Raw genomic sequence first — 20,662 nt, 5'->3', positions numbered from 1 at the left:
AGGAAGCTGAAGCGTTTGTGGCAAGTCTTCCAGCTATCCAGCCATCTTCGGAATCTGATCGGACCTCCTAAAATGGTGGATAAGTACTCCTCGTAGTAAAATTACTTTCTTTGGACTCGGAATTCACTTGAATCACTCAGACATCATTCATTGAAACTTTAAGGGCTGTTGACAATCTCTCCCGGGATTTGGTGTGTGTGTAATCTATTTTCATTCTTGTATAACTTTACCTACAGAGTTCTACAACTAACTCTAACTTGTTTTGGAGGTTCGAAGTCTTTAGTGAAGACCTCCCTGTTTGTCGGTTCACAGTTCAACTGCTGACTCATTTTTCCTTTGTTTTAAATATTTATTTATTTTATCTTTTTCTTTTCTTCACCCCCTTTTTTTCTAATCTCTGAATTTTTTTCTCCCTTCTCTGTAAACGGTTGATAAATACTCGTCTTGAATTTATAATTTTCCCCTTCCTCTTTTTTTCTTTTTCCTCCTTACCTTTTTTTTCCCCTTTCTCTTACTTTATTCTTCTATAATTTTTCGCGGGTAGGTTAGTTTTGGTTTTCTTCCGATTTTCTCTGTATTAAGTTTTATATTTCTGCAGAAGATGTTCTAATCTGTAGTTATGTTTTCTAGTGCATAAACTAGTTATTATTTGCTATAGTATTTATACGGAACTGTTGTTAATGACACAGATCTGGAAGTTGTATTTGGGTTAATTTTTTTGGTAGAGCTAGCTACTTGTTTTGGTAGCCGTCTAGTTTTGGGTTGTGCGGATGGGGTGGATTTTCCAGTTCCAACATCTCTTTATTGCTTAGGACATGTTTATATTTTGACCTTACGAATCTATGTTTACATCTCTGCTCCCAGACTGCTATTGTACTGCTTGACTTTTTATATGCCTGCTGCCTTTTATGCATTAGTAATTGATAATGGCTAGTGCACTTAAATTCGTGAGCTGGAATGTAAAGGGATTGAACCACCCTGTTAAAAGGAGGAAGGTATTCTCACATATTAAACAACTCAAAGCTGACATTGCTTTCCTCCAAGAAACTCATATTCGTTGTTCTGATAACTCCTGGCTTCTGTCAAAGTGGGCGGGTCAGCATTTTCATTCATCCTTTGCCGCTAAAGCTAGGGGAGTTTCCATTCTTATTAACTCAAATATTCCTTTTGAACTCCATAATAAAATATCTGATACAAATGGCCGTTTTATTATCGTTTCTGGTAAACTATATAACACTAAAGTTGCACTAGCAAACCTGTATGCCCCCAACTTTGATGATGTTAACTTTTTTGAACGGTTTTTTTCCTCACTACCAGACTTAAACTCATACTCTCTTATACTGGGTGGTGACTTCAACTGTTGGTTGGATCCTAAACAGGACCGATCGTCCTCTGTTACCAGATCACCTACTAAATCTGCCTTAGCTATTCAATCGTTTCTCTCTAATTTTGGTATCTCTGATATATGGCGTTTCCTCCATCCTACGGAGAGAGATTATTCTTTTTTCTCACATGTTCACCATACCTTCACTAGAATTGACTATTTCTTACTCGATAACCAACTTATCCCATTTGCCCACTCTTGTGACTATCAGAGTATACTGATTTCTGACCATGCCCCAATTACCCTCTCTCTGAACTTTCCTGGTCTCCCTCAGAGGAACAAACACTGGCGGTTCGATTCAACTTTATTATCGGATGACGATTTCGTAAAATTTATTAAGGATCAGATAACCTTTTATTTTAACACTAATACATCACCTGAAGTGCCATCCCAGATTGTCTGGGATGCCATGAAAGCATATCTGAGGGGTCAAATAATCTCTTACACAGCAAATCTCAATAGAAGATCCCGTGCAGATCAAGCAGACCTCATTAACCAGATTAAAGATTTGGATCAAATATATGCCCAAACTAAGAACCCTGAATTATACAAGAAGCGCGTTGAACTCCAAACTAAATTTAACCTTCTGTCCACTCAACCTGTCGAACGCCAACTTCTCGAAAGCAAGAGCTGCTTTTACATTCATGGGGATAAGTCTGGTAAATTCCTAGCCAATCAGCTGAGGCGTTCCAAAGCCAAACAACATATTACAAACATCCGGAAGGAGAACGGAGACTTTACATCGGATCATTTAGAAATTAATGACGCATTTAAAAATTTTTATTCTCGGCTTTATTCCTCTGAATCCCTGAATGACAATATCTCTGTGGATCAATTTTTACAGAATCTGAATATCCCCTCACTTTCATCTGATTCCAAAGCCAAACTCAATGCGCCTATATCACCAGAAGAAATATCTTTTGCAATTTCTGCACTGTCCTCAGGGAAATCTCCTGGACCTGATGGGTTCCCTGTAGAATTTTATAAATCATTCTCTTCACTTCTTTCTCCTCAGTTACTTTCAGTATTTTCTGACTTGTTTAATTATGGCAAATTGCCACCCTCTTTCAATGAGGCATCTATTATTCTTCTTTTAAAAAAGGGCAAAGACCCAACAGAGTGTTCCTCGTACAGGCCAATCTCTCTGCTCAATGTTGATGTAAAGATCTTAGCTAAAGTGTTGGCTCACAGATTAGAAACCATTATTCCCTCCATTATCTCTGATGACCAAACAGGCTTTATTAAAAACCGTCTCCCTTTTTTTAACATTTGGCGTCTATTTAATATTTTATACTCAGTTCCAACTGGGACTACTGAATGTGTTATCTCCCTTGATGCGGAGAAAGCATTTGATCGTATAGAGTGGAACTACCTTTTTGCAGTCTTAGAAAAATTTGACCTCGGCCAAAGTTTCATCTCTTGGATCCAATTGCTGTACCTGTGTCCTACTGCTTCTGTTCTAACTAATTTTCAGAAATCCCAAGTATTTAATCTCAAACATGGCACCCGTCAGGGATGCCCCTTAAGTCCCTTTCTCTTTGATTTGGCTATAGAACCTCTGGCGATAGCATTTCGAAATTGTCCTGAATTGACCGGGATTTGGAGAGGGGGTGTTGAGCATAAAGTTTCTCTCTATGCTGATGACTTATTACTCTTTCTCTCAAATCCATTTACATCCTTACCTCTAATGTTTTCACTTCTTGACCAGTTTAGCCAGATCTCTGGCTATAAACTCAATTTACATAAGAATGAACTTTTCCCAATTAATAAAGAAGCACAAGAACTAATATTTCGTGATCTCCCTTTTAAAGTAGTCCATAATCAATTTACTTATCTTGGAATTACAGTCACAAGGAAGTTTAAAGATCTCTTTTGTGAAAACGTTGTCAATCTTTCATATACTATAAAACAGAGTCTGGTACAATGGTCACCTCTATCTATGTCCTTGGTAGGTCGTATTAATGTTGTTAAAATGTATGTTCTCCCCAAATTTTTATACTTATTCCAATCTATCCCAATTTTTATTCCTAAATCCTTTTTTGATTCCTTAGACTCTATTATTTTGTCATATCTGTGGCAGAATAAGCGCTCTAGAATTAATAAAATCCACCTCCAGAAATCTAAAAAAGAGGGTGGCATGGCTTTACCTAACTTTCGCTTATATTACTGGGCAGCTAATATACGTTGTGCTGCTTTCTGGTCTTTCTTCCACGGTCAACCCGAGTGCCCTAACTGGGTGACAATGGAGCTGAGCTCCACTAAAGAATTATCTATATCTGCACTTCTTGGCTCTGCACTCCCTAGCAGTCTGCCCAGATCAATAGCTAACCCTCTGGTTAGACACACTTTGCGTATATGGGCTCAGTTCAGGAAATGCTATGGTTTCCAGGGGTTTTCCGTTTCTAGCCCTGTCGCACATAATCACCTTTTTTTTACCTACTACATACAATTCAGCATTCCATGTTTGGTACAGGAAGGGCATTAGACATTTTGAAGATCTCTTCATTGATAATCGCTTCGCTTCTTTTCAGCAGCTCTCCGTTAAGTTCAACCTGCCTAACGCTCACTTTTTCAGATATCCCCAAATCCGACACTTTACTGCTCCTTTAATTCCTAACTTTCCTGAAATGCCTGCGAAAAATGCTATGGACATATTTCTTACCATTAATCCACTAGGTAAAGGTTTAATTTCAATTATCCGAGATAAACTAGCAGCCTTTCGACGGGCCCCTGTGGATAAAATTAAAATGGCCTGGGAGCAGGATTTAAATATCTCCTTATCCGAGGAGAGCTGGGACTCAGTTCTCAAATCGGTTAACTCAACCTCCCTTTGTGCTCGCCATTGTGCTTACAGTTTAAGATTGTTCATAGAGCCCATATGTCTAAATCTAAACTATCTCGATTCTACCCTGGCATTAGTCCGCTCTGTGATAAATGCAAGAGGGGCGTTGCCTCTCTCATCCATATGTACTGGTTCTGTCCTAGCTTGGAAAAATTTTGGAAAGATTATCACTACATTATCGGGTATTCTGAATCAGCACCTAGAACCTAACCCCTTAATTGCTCTGTTCGGTTTTTGGGGCGAGACAGATTTATGTCTGGGTCCGACCAAATGCCGAATACTATCCTTTGCCTCTCTCCTGGCGAGACGCTTGATCCTCCTTAGATGGAGAGATGTTGCCCCGCCCACTCATGCGCAATGGCTTAACGACATTATGGCATGCTTGGACCTCGAAAAAATTCATTATTCAGTTCTTAATTCGGATCTAAAGTTCCATAAGGTCTGGGGACCTTTTATCGAGTACTTTCATAACCTTCCTCTTGACTAGGGAGTTTTTTTTCTTCTTTTTTTCTTCTTCTTTCCTTGCTTTCAGCTCCCTTTTTTTTCTGGTAGTAGGCATTATTATCCTCTGTTGCTAAGTGTATTCACAGTCTGGGAGTTTGTCTGTCCGGACTTATACTCTTTATACTGTGTGGTGGTTGGTCTGGAGTTGTTGTTGTTTTTTTTCTTGTGTTGTGGGGCTTGGGGAGGACACTAAGCTCACTTGTCTTTAATTTAGGTGCTTTTTTGTTAAATTCTCTTCCTTTGTAGCACATTGTTATTGTATGCTTAATCTTGCACTGTATTAATGCTCCTCATTGGGATTTGGGGTTTTTAATTTTGTAAAATGTTTTGAAAAACTAATTTAAAAAATTTAAAAAAAATAATAATTTTAAGATCAACTGTTAATTTCCCGAACTACCTTGTTGTTGGCCTTTGCATTTCATGTACTGCACTAATACTCACAATTCTGCTCTTTTTATAAACCTGAGGTGCTTACGGATGACATAATCTGTTTGCAGGGCACACAAAGATTTTTCACTGTATCTCAGTCAACACAACAACACAGAAACAGCCTTCAACCCATCTAGTCCATGCTGAACTACCATTTTGCCCAGTCCCATCAACCCATACTTTGACCATAGCCCTCCATACCCCTCCCATCCATGTACTTATCTAAACCTCGCTTCACTGTTAAAATTGAACCCACATCCACCATAAGCTGGCAGCTCATTTCACCCTCACTCCACACTCTGAATGACACGTATACTTATTCTTGCCAAAAATAAATCAGTGTAATGCAATACTATTATATAGTTTTAAAGGCCTTGGACAAGGTGGCTGCTTAACAAGCTACAAGCCAAGGATATTAAAGGAAAGATTCTGGCATGGCTGATTGGCAGGAGGCAAAGAGAGGAAATAAAGGGAGCCTTTTCTGTTTGGCTACCATTGACTAGAGATGTTCTTCAGGGGTCAATGTTAGGACCTATTCTTTTCACATTATATGTCAATGATTTGGATGATGGAATTGATGGCTTTGTTGCAAAGTTTGCAGATGATACGAAGATAGATGGAGCGTCAGATAGTTTTGTGGAAGTACAGAGGCTACAGGAGGTCTTAGATAAAGAGAATGGGCAAAGAGGTAGTAGACGGAATACAGTGTTGGGAAGTGTATGGTCATGCACTTTGGTAGAACAAATGAAAGGGGTGACTATTTTCTAAATGTAGAGAAAATACAAAAATCTGAGGCGCAAAGGGACTTGAAAGTCCTTGTGCAGGATTCCCTAAAGATTAATTTGTAGGTTGAGTCTCAGGTGAGGAAGGAAAATGCGATGTTATCATTCATTTCTTGAGGACTAGAATATAAAAGCCAGGATGTAATGTTGAAACTTTATAAAGCACTGGTGAGGCTTCACTTAGAGTATTGTAAACAGGTTTGGGCCCCTTATCTTAGAAAAGTTGTGCTGAAACTGGAGAGGGTTCAAAGGAGGTTCAAGAAAATGATTCCAGGATTGAATTGCTTGTCATATGAAGAGCGTTTGATGGCTCTGGGCCTGTATTCACAATTCATAAGAATGAGGGATGAGCTCATTGAAACCTATGAGGTTTCGCCAAAGAGGTTTCTGTGGAATTCTTTGCCATAGGCAGCTGTGGAGGCCGAGTATTTATAGATATTTAAGGAAGACGTTGGTTGATTCTTCACTGGCCAGGGCAGGAAGGGATGGGGGGAGGGAGGCAGGAGATTGAGGCTGAGAGGGGAAAAAAATGTATCAGCCATGCTAAAACGGTGAAGCAGACTTGATGGGCCAAATGACCTAATATGGGTTCCCAAAGTCAGAGACCTCATGGGGTTTGCCACTTGATGAGTTAGGCTTGAGTGTCAGAGCTCAGATCCATGCACAGCGATCAACAGATCTGTTGTACAATCCATGATGCTCAGGCCCACAAGGGTTATACCAACCTAGGCACAGGCTATCATGTAGAGACATAGAAACATAGAAAACCTACAGCACAATACAGACCCTTTGGCCCACAAAGCTGTGCCGAACATGTCCTTACCTTAGAAATTACCCAGGGTTACCCATAACCCTCTATTTTTCTGAGCTCCATGTACCTGTCCAGGAATCTCTTAAAAGACCCTATCGTATCCGCCTCCACCACCATCGCTGGCAGCCCATTCCATGCACTCACCACTCTCTGTGTAAAAAAATTCCCACTGATATCTCCTCTGTACCTAATGACAGGCCCAGCCAATGTTCCACACAAGCATCCATCCAGAAACTAATGAACCTTGGTGCAGAGTCACAAGCTAGCCTTTCAAAAGCATCCTGACATTTGCAAGAGCTAAGCGGCAGGAGAAGGGCTCCAGAGCAGCCTGAATCGTTTAGTTTGGTAACATTCATCAGGCATTCTGTGCTGTTAATGGCACCACACAAATGACAAGGATTACGGTTATTGCTAGTGCTGGGAGATGTACCAGGTTACTGTTACCAATGTACCAAATGTAACAGCAACAGCTACAATTTAACAGCTTTGGTCATCTTGGATGCTGATCATCAAGTTGTCCTAAGACAGACAACCTGATGAACAGCGTGCAAGATGACCAAAGCTCTGATTGACTCTCGTAGCTGGAACACAGAGCACAAGGAATGAAATAGAAGGAAATGCACCAGAAATGAAATAGAAGGAACCTATTCATGCCTGCTCCTTACCGCGGGTGCTGGTGTAGCCCAGAGAGCTGCTGACCTCATACTGATGTAGGTGGGGCCGTGGAATCAAGAGGATATTTGAGATTTTCCCCAGTGAGCTGTCGTCAGAGGCCTGGCTTCGCACCTCCTCTAGAGGCTGGGTTCCGCGTTGCTGGGGGGGGCTGTTTGAAACATCAAAGGAGCTGGAACTCTTTCTGGTGCTGCTCTCCCGAACAGGCCTGAGAACAGAGACACAAGAAGCAGGTCACTCTGCAATACTGCTGTGGGGCACTGTAGCATATTATTAGAGCAATTGCTTTACTCCACCAGACAATCACCAATCGGGTTTTGATGCCCTTGCTGTCTGTAAGGAGTTTGTACGCGCTCACGGTGTCCGCATTCCAAAGACATACAGGTTACAGGGCATGATATATTGGCAAACGTGCAGCAATACGTGAGGGTTACCCAGCATAATCCTCATTGATTTGATTTGATGTAAACAACGCATTTCACTGTATGTTTTGAAACTTTGATGTAATGTGACAAATAAAGCTAATCTGGTGCACAGTGTTCATTAGTTTTAACCAGGGGGCGGAGCACAAATTACTGCATCTGCCCAGCTCTCCATTAACCATATAACCATATAACAATTACAGCATGGAAACAGGCCATCTCGGCCCTTCTAGTCCGTGCCAAATGCTTACTCTCACCTAGTCCCACTGACCTGCACTCAGCCCACAACCCTCCATTCCTTTCCTATCCAACTTTACTTTAAATGACAACACCGAACCTGCCTCTACCACTTCTACTGGAAGCTCGTTCCACACAGCTACCACTCTCTGAGTAAACAAATTCCCCCTCCTGTTACCCTTAAACTTTTGCCCCCAACTCTCGACATGTCCTCTTGTTTGAATCTCCCCTACTCTCAATGGAAAAAGCCTATCCACATCAACTCTATCTATCCCCCTCATAATTTTAAATACCTCTATCAAGTCCCCCCTCAACCTTCTACATTCCAAAGAATAAAGACCTAATTTGTTCAACCTTTCTCTGTAACTTCGGTACTGAACCCAGGTAACATTCTAGTAAATCTTCTCTGTACTCTTTCTATTTTGTTGACATCTTTCCTATAATTCGGTGACCAGAACTGTACACAATACAAATTCGGCCTTACCAATGCCTTGTACAATTTTAACATTACATCCCAACTCCTATATTCAATGCTCTGATTTATAAAGGTCAGCATACCAAAAGCTTTCTTCACCACCCTATCCACATGAGATTCCACCTTCAGGGAACTATGCACCATTATTCCTAGATCACTCTGTTCTACTGCATTCTTCAATGCCCTACCATTTACCATGTATGTCCTATTTGGATTATTCCTACCAAAATGTAGCACCTCACACTCATCAGCATTAAACTCCATCTGCCATCGTTCAACCCACTCGTCTAACTGGCCTAAATCTCTCTGCAAACTTTGAAAACCTACTTCATTATCCACAACGCCACCTACCTTAGTATCATCTGCATACTTACTAATCCAATTTACCACCCCATCATCCAGATCATTAATGTAAATGACAAACAACATTGGACCCAGTACAGATCCCTGAGGCACACCACTAGTCACCGGCCTCCAACCTGACAAATAGTTATCCACCACTACTCTCTGGCATCTCCCATCCAGCCACTGTGGAATCCATTTTACTACTTCAATATTAATAGCTAACGATTGAACCTTCCTAACTAACCTTCCGTGCGGAACCTTGTCAAAGGCCTTGTCCATATAGACAACATCCACTGCTTTACCCTCGTCAACTTTCCTCGTAACCTCTTCAAAAAATTCAATAAGATTTGTCAAACATGACCTTCCACGCACAAATCCATGTTGACTGTTCCTAATCAGACCCTGTCTATCCAGATAATTATATGTACCATCTCTAAGAATACTTTCTATTAATTTACCCACCACTGACGTCAAACTGACAGGCCTATAATTGCTAGGTTTACTCTTAGAACCCTTTTTAAACAATGGAAGCACATGAGCAATACGCCAATCCTCCGGCACCATCCCCGTTTCTAATGACATTTGAAATATTTCCGTCAGAGCCCCTGCTATTTCTGCACTAACCTCCCTCAAGGTCCTAGGGAATATCCTGTCAGGAACTGGAGATTTACCCACTTTTATATTCCTTAAAAACACCAACACTTCCTCCTCTTTAATCATTATAGTTTCCATAACTTCCCTACTCGTTTCCCTTACCTTACACAATTCAATATCCTCCTTAGTGAATACCAAAGAATAGAAATTGTTCAAAATCTCCCCCATCTCTTTCAGCTCCACACATAGCTGTCCACTCTGATTCTCTAAGGGACCAATTTTATCCCTCACTGTCCTTTAGCTATTAATATAACCATAGAAACCCTTCGAATTTATTTTCACCTTACTTGCCAAAGCAACCTTGTATCTTCTTTTAGCTTTTCTAATTTCTTTCTGAAGATTCTTCTTACATTCTTTATATTCCTCGAGCACCTCATTTACTCCATGCTGCCTATATTTATTGTAGATATCTCTCTTTTTCCTAACCAAGTTTCCAATATCCCTTGAAAACCATGGCTCTCTCAAACTTTTAACCTTTCCTTTCAACCTAACAGGAACATAAAGATTCTGTACCCTCAAAATTTCACCTTTAAATGACTGCCATTTCTCTATTACATCCTTCCCATAAAACAAATTGTCCCAATCCACTTGGCATATGGAGACAAGATAAGGATGCAAGGCACACACCAACTAGGGGCTATTATCTTCAAAGGATTATCAGTTGTTAGTTTGTAGTTTCTGTTGACTTTTAACACCTATATTGTGAATCATGGTTGATCGTGCAAATAAGGGATTTGAACATACACGTTTACCAATTGGTCAACATGAGTTACTGCTAATCAATTCTCTATATTTAAAAAAATGGTATTTCTCTGTTCAAATGTCAGAATGGTGTGGTAGAGACAGTGGCCACGCTGTTCTCCTTGTGCACAAGTAAATAAATGTAAATGAGGAATGAGTGAGTTTTCAGAGTCCAGTGATGACAGTACCTGCCTCAACCACTTCCTCTTGCAACTCATTCCATATAAGTGACCACCCTCTCCATCAAAAAATTTCCTCTCCGGTCCATTCAAATCTTTCCCTTCTCACCGTAAACATCTAGCCCCTAGTTTTGGACTTCACTATGCTGGGGAAATGGCTGTTAGCATCCATTTGAGTGCAGGAGTTCAAATGTTTACAGCCATTATAAATGGGCTCAGAGAGATTGCACCTGGAGAACTGTCTATGGTTTTGGACTTCCTAGTTTGTGAAACTTGTACTTTCAGCTCCCACCAGGCTTTACACAGAGAGGAGCACTTCCCCTGATGAAATCAAAGAATTTAAGAATATTGCAGAGAGTATTATGGAATTAGGAGATCAATGATTGTGATACCTGGCAGAGTAGGCTCAAAGGGAAAACAGCTGACATCTGCTGGAGTTGTTGCAAACAATTGTTGGTTTACCTTGGCAGAGGCTGGAAGTAGGCAGCAGTTGTTCTCTGTCCTTTCACTGAGAAAATCGAATTCAAGAAAAGAGGGTAGCTCACAATAAATTCTGCACTCCCAAAGCATTGAACAATGATCGCACAGCTTACCTGAAAGAGGTGGGCCTCTGGGTCCGAGGAGGCCCCAGTAAACGGAACACCTGAGCATCATACGCATCGTAATCCACCTGGATCGGGAGGCTGTTCCCCGATTCCTTCGGGGTGCTGGCACCAATGGCTGAAGATGAAACAAAGCACAATGAGCAAGGGTGCACCAACAAATGCTCATGCTTCTCTTCTTCAGTGCCTGGTGACCTCCCTACAAGTCCTCACAGTGTCACCACCACCTCAGCCGGCAACACCACAGAGGTGGAAAGAAGATTGGGCTCAAGACTGCTTACAAATGCTCTTAGTCAAATTATCAACTGAGATGTTTAACAAATTCAACTGCAAATCCTACGATGATAAATGGACTATGATACTGCACCTGGAGAATTACACTTCCAAACAGTTCACTTCATCCTCCCTCACTCAGCCACCTACCTACCTTTCCCCTCATTTATTTCACCTATCACCCCACAGCTCCACATTCTTCCTCTGGCTTTTTTCTCCTTCCTGTCCGGTCCTGAAGAAGGATGTTGGCCCAAAACGTGGAATGTTTATTCACTTTCATAGATGCTGACTGACCTGCTGAGTCCTCCAGCATTTTGTATGCATTGCTCTGGATTTCCAACACCCACAGAACCTCTTGCGTTTATGAGGTTTCAGTGAGTTCAAAGCCAACATAGAAACATGAAAACCCTACAGTACAAAACAGCCCTTCAGCCCACAAAGCTGTGCCGAACATGCCCTTACCTTAGAAATTACCTAGGGTTACCCATAGCCCTCTATTTTTCTAAGCTCCATGTACTATATCGTAACCACTGTCACCGGCAACCCATTCCAAACACTCACCACTCTCTGCGTAAAAAACTTAACCCTGACATCTCCTCCATCCCTACTTCCAAGCACCAAACTGTGCCCTCTCATGCTAGCTATTTCAGCCCTGGGAAAAAGCCTCTGACTATCCACATGATCAATGCCTCTCATCATCTTATACACCTCTATCAGGTCACCTCTCATCCTCCGTTGCTATAAGGAGAAAAGGCCAAGTTCGCTCAACTTATCCTCATAAGGCATGCTCCCTAATCCAGGCAACATCCTTGTAAATCTCTTTTGCATATGGTTTCCACATCCTTTCTGTAGTGAGGGGACCAGAACTGAGCACAGTACTCCAAGTGGGGTCTGACCAGGGTCCGATATAGCTGCAACATTACCTCTCGGCTCCTAAACTCAGTCCCATGATTGATAAAAGTCAATGCACCGTATGCCTTCTTAACTGCAGCTGTGCTGCAGCTTTGAGTGTCCTATGGACTCGGACACCGAGATCCCTCTGATCCTCCACATTACCAAGAGTCTTACCATTAATACTATATTCTACCATCATATTTGACCTACCAAAAGAAACCACCTCACACATAGATGGGTTGAACTCCATCTGCCACTTCTCAGTCAAGTTTTGCATCCTATCAATGTCCCCCTGTAACCTCTGACAGTCCTCCACACTATCCACAACACCCCCAACCTTTGTGTCATCAGCAAATTTACTAACCCATCCCTCCACTTTCTCTTCCAGGTCATTTATAAAAATCATGAAGAGTAGGGGTTCCAGAACAGATCTCTGAGTCACACCACTGGTCACTGACCTCCATGCAGAATATGACCTGTCTACAACCACTCTTTGTCTTCTGTAGGCAAGACAGTTCTGGATCCACAAAGCAATGTCCCCTTGGATCCCATTCCTCCTTACTTTCTCAATAAGCCTTGCATGGGGTAACTTATCAAATGCCTTGCTAAATTCCATATATACTACATCTACTGCTCTTCCTTCATCAATGGGTTTAGTCACATCCTCAAAAAATTCAATCAGTCTCATAATGCCTTTGACAAAGCCATGCTGACTATTCCTAATCATATTATGCCTCTCCAAACGTTCATAAATCCTGCCTCTCAGGATCTTCTCCATCAACTTACCAACCACTGAGGTAAGACTCACCGGTCTATAGTTTCCTGGGCTATCTCTACTCCCTTTCTTGAATAAGGGAACAACATCCACAACCCTCCAAACCTCTGGAACCTCTCAGGTCCCCATTGATGATTCAAAGATCATTGCCAGAGGCTCAACAATCTCCTCCCTCACCTCCCACAGTAGCCTGGGTACATCTCATCCAGTCCCGGTGACTTATCCAACTTGTTGCTTTCCAAAAGCTCCAGCACATCCTCTTTCATAACATCTACATGCTCAAGCTTTTCAGTCTGCTGCAAGTCATCACTACAATCACTAAGATCCTTTTCCATAGTGAATACTGAAGTATTCATTAAGTACCTCTGCTATTTCCTCCTGTTCCAAACACACTTTCTCACTGTCCCACTTGATAGGTCCTATTCCTTCACGTCTTATCCTCTTGCTCTTCACATACTTGTAGAATTCCTTGGGGTTTTCCTTAATCCTGCCCACCAAGGCCTTCCCATGGCCCCTTCTGGCTCTCCTAATTTCCTTCTTAAGCTCCTTCCTAATAGCCTTATAATCTTCTAGACCTCTAACATTACCTAGCTCTCGAAACCTTTTGTAAGCTTTTCTTTTCTCCTTGACTAGATTTATTACAGCCTCTGTACACCACGGTTCCTGTACCCTACAATAACTTCCCTGTCTCATTGGAAAGTACCTATGCAGAACTCCACACCCCCACCTCTTTTGTCTCCCTCCCTGTCCTTTCTGAAACATCTGAAACATTTGAAGGGTCCTTTCTGAAACATTTGAAGTAACCACATCTGCCCCTGAGCCATCCAAGTCTCTGTAATGGCCACAACATCATAGCTCCAAGTACTGAACCATGCTCTAACCTTATCCGCTTTGTTCATAATACTCCTTGCATTAAAATAGACAGATCTCAATCAGTCTGCACATGTCCCTTTTCTATTGCCTGCCTATCCTCCCTCTCGCACTGTCTCCAAGCTTTGTCTATTTGTGAGCCAACCGCCTCTTCCTCCATCTCTTCAGTTCCATTGCCACCCCCCCCCCTGCAATTTTAGTTTAAACTCTCCTCAATAGCCTTAGCGAATGTCCCCGCCAGAATATTGGTCCCCCAGGATTCAAGTGCAACCTGTCTTTTTTGTGCAAATCACACCTGCCCCAAAAGAGGTCCCAATGATCCAGAAATCTGAATCCCTGCCCCCTGCTCCAATCTCTCAGCCACACATTTATCCTCCACCTCATTCTATTCCTATACTCACTGTCACATGGCACAGGCAGTAATCTCCAGATGACTACCTTTGTGGTCCTGCTTCTCAACTTCCTTCCTAAGTCCCTCTAGTCTCTTTTCAGGACCTCCTCCCTTTTCCTACCTATGTCATAGCTACCAATATGTATCATGACCTCTGGCTGTTCTCCCTCCCACTTCAGGATATCTTGGATGCAATCAGAAACATCCCAGACCCTGCACCTGAACGGCAAACTACCATCCGAGTTTCTTTCCTGCATCCACAGAATAGCCAGTCTGATCCCCTACCTATAGAGTCCCCTATCACTGCTGCCATTCTCTTCCTTCCTCTACTCTTCTGCGACCACAGGGCCAGACTCTGTGCCAGAGGCATGGCTTAACACTGGGCTTAAGGTTGAGGTTTTCACTGATTCTGCAGCTGGGGCTGACAGAATGCCAAACACTGGCAGAGAACGGCTCATCCAATCAAGGGATTCTCAACACCTTTCAAATTCTCGATTGACAACAGATGTCTTGAACTTTCCTTCACTTATTTCAACATTTATCACTCCTGTTTTGTTTCCAGACACACTGAGGGAAGCTGATCATTTCCCCCAGCCCAGACAGTGAATGTTCACATCTATAATACAGCTGTCACCCAGACCCCTCGATACTTTGGGACAGAACTGTGTAGTGATGATGAGAACAAGTATGGAGACTAAAAGTGGATTATTGGTTGGACAAGACACATGTTGTAAGTGCAGTACTCTGAGGCACTGCTCTCAGACACACTGCAGCAGCACCCCAGGATGTTGTATCAAGGAGGGAGAAGGCTGGAAATACCCACCAGGTCAGACTGTGGTTGTCAAAACCACCTGAAAAGTTGGCCCAAAGCGTGCTCCTTCAGCAAAAGCAGCCTTGATCTGCAGGGATTTCCCGTTCACCTGACTGTTCATCTCAGGTTTGGCTTCTCACAGGGTCTGTCCAGTGAGGATTTCTACAGAATCCTCAATGGGTTTCTGCAGCTCCTCAGCCAGAGGTGCAGGACTGACACCACTGGTATAATTTGCACCACAGAAGCAACTCTTTATCAGCGGTTGTTTGTCTATGGGAGGCAGCGGACATTCCGGTCTGAGGTGTGGATGGAATGCAGCTTTCACCGAGCCAAACAGTCCAATCCGAGTGGAGATCCCACCGCTATTTGTAACTGCAGAATCTCAGCACACACCCTTACATTAAGGGGAAAAGAAACATATGCCAACCAAGGTGCCTTACTGAGCTAGTATCTTTTACACTGACATGCAACAAACCCAGTAACGGTGGTGCATCACTGCCTCACAGCTCCAGCAACCCGGTTTCAATCCTGAGCTCGGGCGCGGTCGGTGTGGACAGCATGGGTTTCCCTTCGGGGGCTCATGTTTTCCATCACACCCCAAAAACATGCAGGTGAGGAGGTTAACTGCCTACCGTAAATTGCCCCTAGTGTGAAGGTGAATGATAGAATCTGAAAGGACTTGATAGGAATGTGTAGATAGGTTACAGGGAAAAGGAGTAGCAAGCCGGATTGTTCTGTGAACCAACAAATATCAAAGCATATTCCCACAACTAAATTTAATAGCTTATATCACAAAATTAAGACATCTAATTCAATTTTAGTCTTAAACTGACTATATTTGTACACTGCTTATCAAGTAGTAACTAAATACATTGCATGGACATAACAGAACTTCAACCTCTTCCTAGCTCAATCTCTATACTTCATGTACAGTATACATGTATATCACATAAGGAAAAGTTGTTACTCTACAACAACCAGGGTCCTGAACCAGCATGGATAACTCCAGTCACCTCAATAGTGAACTGTCTCCATAACATACAGACTCGTTTTCCAAGACTCTACACTTCATGTTCTCAAAGTTATTATTTATATTTTTTATTGGTTCCTTAAGGTTGTTATAACCAGGAGTGGTAGTGGGAATTAGCTCCCACTACCTAGTAAACGTACCGAATGGCATGCATCTTGAATGGCCTCTGACAACCAAGTTGAGCTTCTGTCTTTCACATGTGGCTTAGTTACTAAGCTCGGCGGAACCGTTTCTACTGACAGGAGAAGGGACCTTTGTGGGTTACTGCCACCTTAAAGCCAGTTGCTTTTGGCAAATGGGGCTCATCAGCCGTGGTTGGCAGCTCACCTACAAGAAGGAAAACTCTGATCTCAAATTTCTGCTGCCTTGCAGCTATACCCACTCATTGGAAAGGCTTTGGGAGTAAACCCCGGAGCTGGAATCACTAAGGCAGTCCTACAGTGAGTTCAATGCTGACTCACAACTTCTGCAATGTTGCTGGTACCAAACTGTATCAGTCTATGTCATTCCTTTGGGTTCATCAGATGCATGGAGAGGGAGAGCCTGCTACATGGGTAACAGCTTGCTCTCCATATTGTGCTGCCCAGGCTCGTGTATCTAGGCGATAATATCCATGATCAACTCTGACCAACAGAGATATTTTGATTATTTCCACAATTTGTCTTCCTTTGGTTGTTTGTCAGTCTTTGTTATTTATAGTTAGAGCGCCAAAGGTTTGAAAAGGAGAGGAATTTTTCAACAGTCTTTTAAATCAAAGCAAGAGGCGGAGAGGGAAGAAGTAAAGGCATCACAGAGAGAAGTCGTTTTTTTTTTTTAAAAACTGATCGGGGAAAAGCGGCTAGACTGCGCAGGCACGTGATGTAGCACGCCAAAGATTTAAAAGGAGGACCACCATATACAGCAGCCATCGTCAGAGTGGCCATCATCGGAGTGGACTGAGGCAGACTGGGACGGCTTTGGCTCAACAGGCTTCAACAGGAACAGGCAGAGGCAAGGTTTGAACGGGACACAACTGCGCAAGCAAGAGGAAGCAAGAGAATTTTAAAAGCGAGCAGAGGGTGAGGACTAGCTTCACTCCAAGTGAGGTAATTAAGTTCCTTTAATTGATTTAATTACCTTAGGAGTAGATCATGGAGGCAGCAGTGAGGGCAGTCCAGTGCTCTGTTTGCAGTATGTGGGAAGTCAGAGTGAACACAGCTGTCCCTAATGACGACACCTGTAAAAGGTGCATCCAGCTGCAGCTCCTGACAAACCATGTAGAGAACTGGAGCTGGAGTTGCATGAACTTCGGACCATTCGGGAGGCAGAAGCAGAAATAAACAGGAGTTACAGGGAGATAGTCACCCTAAGAGTCAGGAGACAGGTAGCTGGGTGACTGTCAGGAGAGGGAAGGGGAATAGACAGGAAGAGCAGAGCACCCCTGCGGCCATTCCCATCAATAATAAGTATATCATTTTGGATACTGTTAGTGGGGACGACCTACCAGGGACAAGTTGCAGTGGTTGCGTCTCTGGCACTGAGACTGGACCCTCAGCTCAGAAGGGAAGGAGGGAAAAGAGAGCAGTAGTGATAGGGGATTTGATAGTTAGGGGGACAGGTAGGAGATTCTGTGGAAGAGATCGAGAATCCCGGATGGTCTGTTGCCTCCCTGGTGCCAGGGTCCGCGATATCTCGGATCGAGTTCTCAGAATTCTCAAGAGGGAGCGTGAGCAGCCAGATGTCATGGTCCATGTAGGGACCAATGACGTGGATAGGAAGAGTGAGGAGGCCCTGAAAGGTGAGCTTAGGGAGTTAGGCACTAAGTTAAAGGACAGGACCTCCAGGATACCAATCTCAGGAATGCGACTAGTGCCACGTGCAGGCGGGTTTAGAAATAGTAAGATAGCACAGATCAACACTTGGCTGAAGACATGGTGCAGGAGGGAGGGCTTCAGATTTATAGATAATTGGGCAGTTTTCCAGGGAAGGTGGGACCTGTTCCAGTGGGACGGTTTACATCTGAACTGGAGGGGGACAAATATTCTTGCAGGTAGGTTTACTAGAGAGGCTCCAGTGGATTTAAACTAGATACAAGGGGGGAGGGGAACCAGAGTGTAGGAACAGATGTATGGGAGAAGGAAGAAAAAGAAGATAGTAAAGCTGTTTTTCAAAAGCAAACACGAGGAAATCTGCAGATGCTGGAAATTCAAGCAACACACACAAAATGCTGATGGAACGCAGCAGGCCAAGCAGCATCTATAGGGAGAAGCACTGTCAACGTTTCAGGCTGAGACCCTTCCTGGCCTGGCCAGGAAGATGGCCAGGAGATGCTGCCTGGCCTGCTGCGTTCTACCAGCATTTTGTGTGTGTTGCTAGTAAAATTCTTTGCACTGTTAGAGATAAACAGAGAGTAAGAGGTGGAAAATTTCTTAAATGCATTTATTTTAATGCTAGGAGCATTGTAAGAAAGGTGGATGAGCTTAGAGCATGGATTGATACCTGGAAGTATAATGTTGTAGCAATTAGTGAAACATGGTTGCAGGAGCAGTGTGATTGGCAACCAATTATTCCTGGATTTCGCTGCTTCAGGTGTATAGAATCGGAGAGACAAGAGGGGAAGGTGTTGCATTGCTTGTCAGAGAAAATATTACAGCGGTGCTCTGGCAGGATAGATTAGAGGGCTCGTCTAGGGAGACTACTTAGGTGGAATTGAGGAATGGGAAAGGTGTACTAACACTTATAGGGGTGTATTACAGACCACCTAATGGGGAGCAAGAATTGGAGGAGCAAATTTGTAAGGCCGAGATGGCCTGTTTCCGCGCTGTAATTGTTATATGGTTATATAGTTTTAATAAATTTTATCGTATTTCTTTATTTTCCTGTAAATCAAAGTCAAAGTCCTGTCCCGAGCCTTTGTGTTTCATCAGGCTGTGGCGTGAAGCAACTGAGAGTACGAGACTCACCCCCAGATAGGACGCCAGTCTATCGCGAGGTTGACCCCTAGCATTTTTTGCCAGTACTGGACTGGATAGACTGGAGCATTGTGTGGTTAAGTGCCTTGCTCAAGGACAGACACGCTGCCTCAGCTGGGCTCGAACTCACAACCTTCAGGTCGCTAGCAAGAAAATGAATCTCAAGGTAGTATATGGTGACACATACATACATACCATGATGATAAATTTATTCTGAACTCAGGAAACAATAGAAGGCAACTACTGAGCATTTCTTGCATGGCTACAAGATGGTGGTGTTAGCCAGCACACCACTCTCCTACCATCCACAAACAATGCCAGAGAAATGGGTTGGCTGCACACTGTGTACTAAGGAGTGGCCACTCACGATACACAGCAAAGCCCCAGTCACTGCATTCTGATGGGAGACTCAGCAGGGAGGTGAGCAGAAGAGAACCAACATCCTGCAGTCTCCTGGTGGTTAGATGGGAGTCAGCATTCGTAACAACGGAGAGGAAGTGGGAGGGAGCAACAAGCAGCAAGTTATAGAGCCATACCAGACAGAAACAGGTCCTTCCATCCAGCAAGATCCCACTAATCTGACACTAACCCATGTTTTTCTCCACATGCTCCCAATAACTACTCCATGGATTCTACAATTCACTACAAACCAGGGGAAATTTACACTAGCCAATTAATTTAGCAACCAGAACATTCTTGGGATGTGCGTGAAATCAAAGCCCACGAGGGGGGAGACAGAGAACTCAGGTGCAAACTCCACACAGACAACAGCAAATATCAGGAATGAAGCTGGGTCGTTGGATCTATGAGGCACTGCCTCTACCTGATGTGCCACTGCATTTTCCCAAACTTTTGTAAACACATTATAATAATTTTATTGAATGTTTGTGAATGAGGGACACAAAATGTTTTTGAAGTTCTGTTGTACAGAAAATTTATGTTAACTTATGCTGAATGAACTCAGTGGATCAGCCAGCATGGACAGAGGGAAGTAGCAATCGACGTTTCCAGTTGAGACACTTAATCGGAACTAGAAAGAGGAGGAAAGAGCCAGTGTAAAAGTGGAGGCAGGGTTAGAGCTAGAGCTGTGGATGAGAGGACAACGCAGGTGATGGGCTTGATAGGCAGGTGGGTGGGGAGGAGAGTGAGTAGCTGGGAGCTGATGGGCGGAAGTGACTCGGAGCTAAAGAAAATGGAACCTAATAGGATAAGACAAGGAAGGGAGATCAGAATCAAGGTCAGATTTATTATCACTGACATGTGCCATGAAATTTGTTTTTTTTTTGGGGGGGGCAGTAGAACAGTGTAATATGCTATAAATTACAATAAAATACAAGTAATGCAAACAAGACAGCAAACATCGTGAGACAGTGCTCAGGGGATCATGGAGCAATCAGAAATCTGATGGTGGGGCAGGCGGGAAGGGGAACTGGTGGGAGGAGTGTGTCAGTGATGCACAGATGGAAAGGGTGGGGATATGGAGATAAGGTGATGGACACAATGGAATAAGGGAAAGGGACAGAGGGATTGGTTACCAGAAATTAGACAAACTGACGTCGATGCATCAGGTTGGAGACTACCCACCTGA

At 43.1% G+C, this 20,662-nt stretch overlaps 1 protein-coding gene across 6 annotated transcripts in view; it reads right to left on the bottom strand.

Annotated features, from left to right (window-relative positions):
* Positions 1 to 20,662, bottom strand: part of depdc5 (DEP domain containing 5, GATOR1 subcomplex subunit) — a 267,024-nt gene that overhangs the window by 160,826 nt on the left and 85,536 nt on the right. For all 6 annotated transcript variants that reach the window (XR_012100187.1, XM_073055636.1, XM_073055639.1 and 3 more), the window contains exons 19-20: positions 11,071 to 11,197; positions 7,418 to 7,632 (exon numbers count right to left, since the gene is read on the bottom strand). Coding sequence is in view for 5 of the 6 variants with exons in the window: in XM_073055636.1 (XP_072911737.1) it covers positions 7,418 to 7,632; positions 11,071 to 11,197 (342 nt within the window). In the remaining variant the exon portion in view is untranslated. The remainder of the gene's footprint in view (positions 1 to 7,417; positions 7,633 to 11,070; positions 11,198 to 20,662) is intronic.

Source organism: Hemitrygon akajei, chromosome 9 (genome assembly GCF_048418815.1).
Source record: "Hemitrygon akajei chromosome 9, sHemAka1.3, whole genome shotgun sequence".
Classification (NCBI taxonomy): Eukaryota; Metazoa; Chordata; class Chondrichthyes; order Myliobatiformes; family Dasyatidae; genus Hemitrygon; species Hemitrygon akajei.
This window is presented reverse-complemented; position numbering and strand designations above follow the sequence as displayed.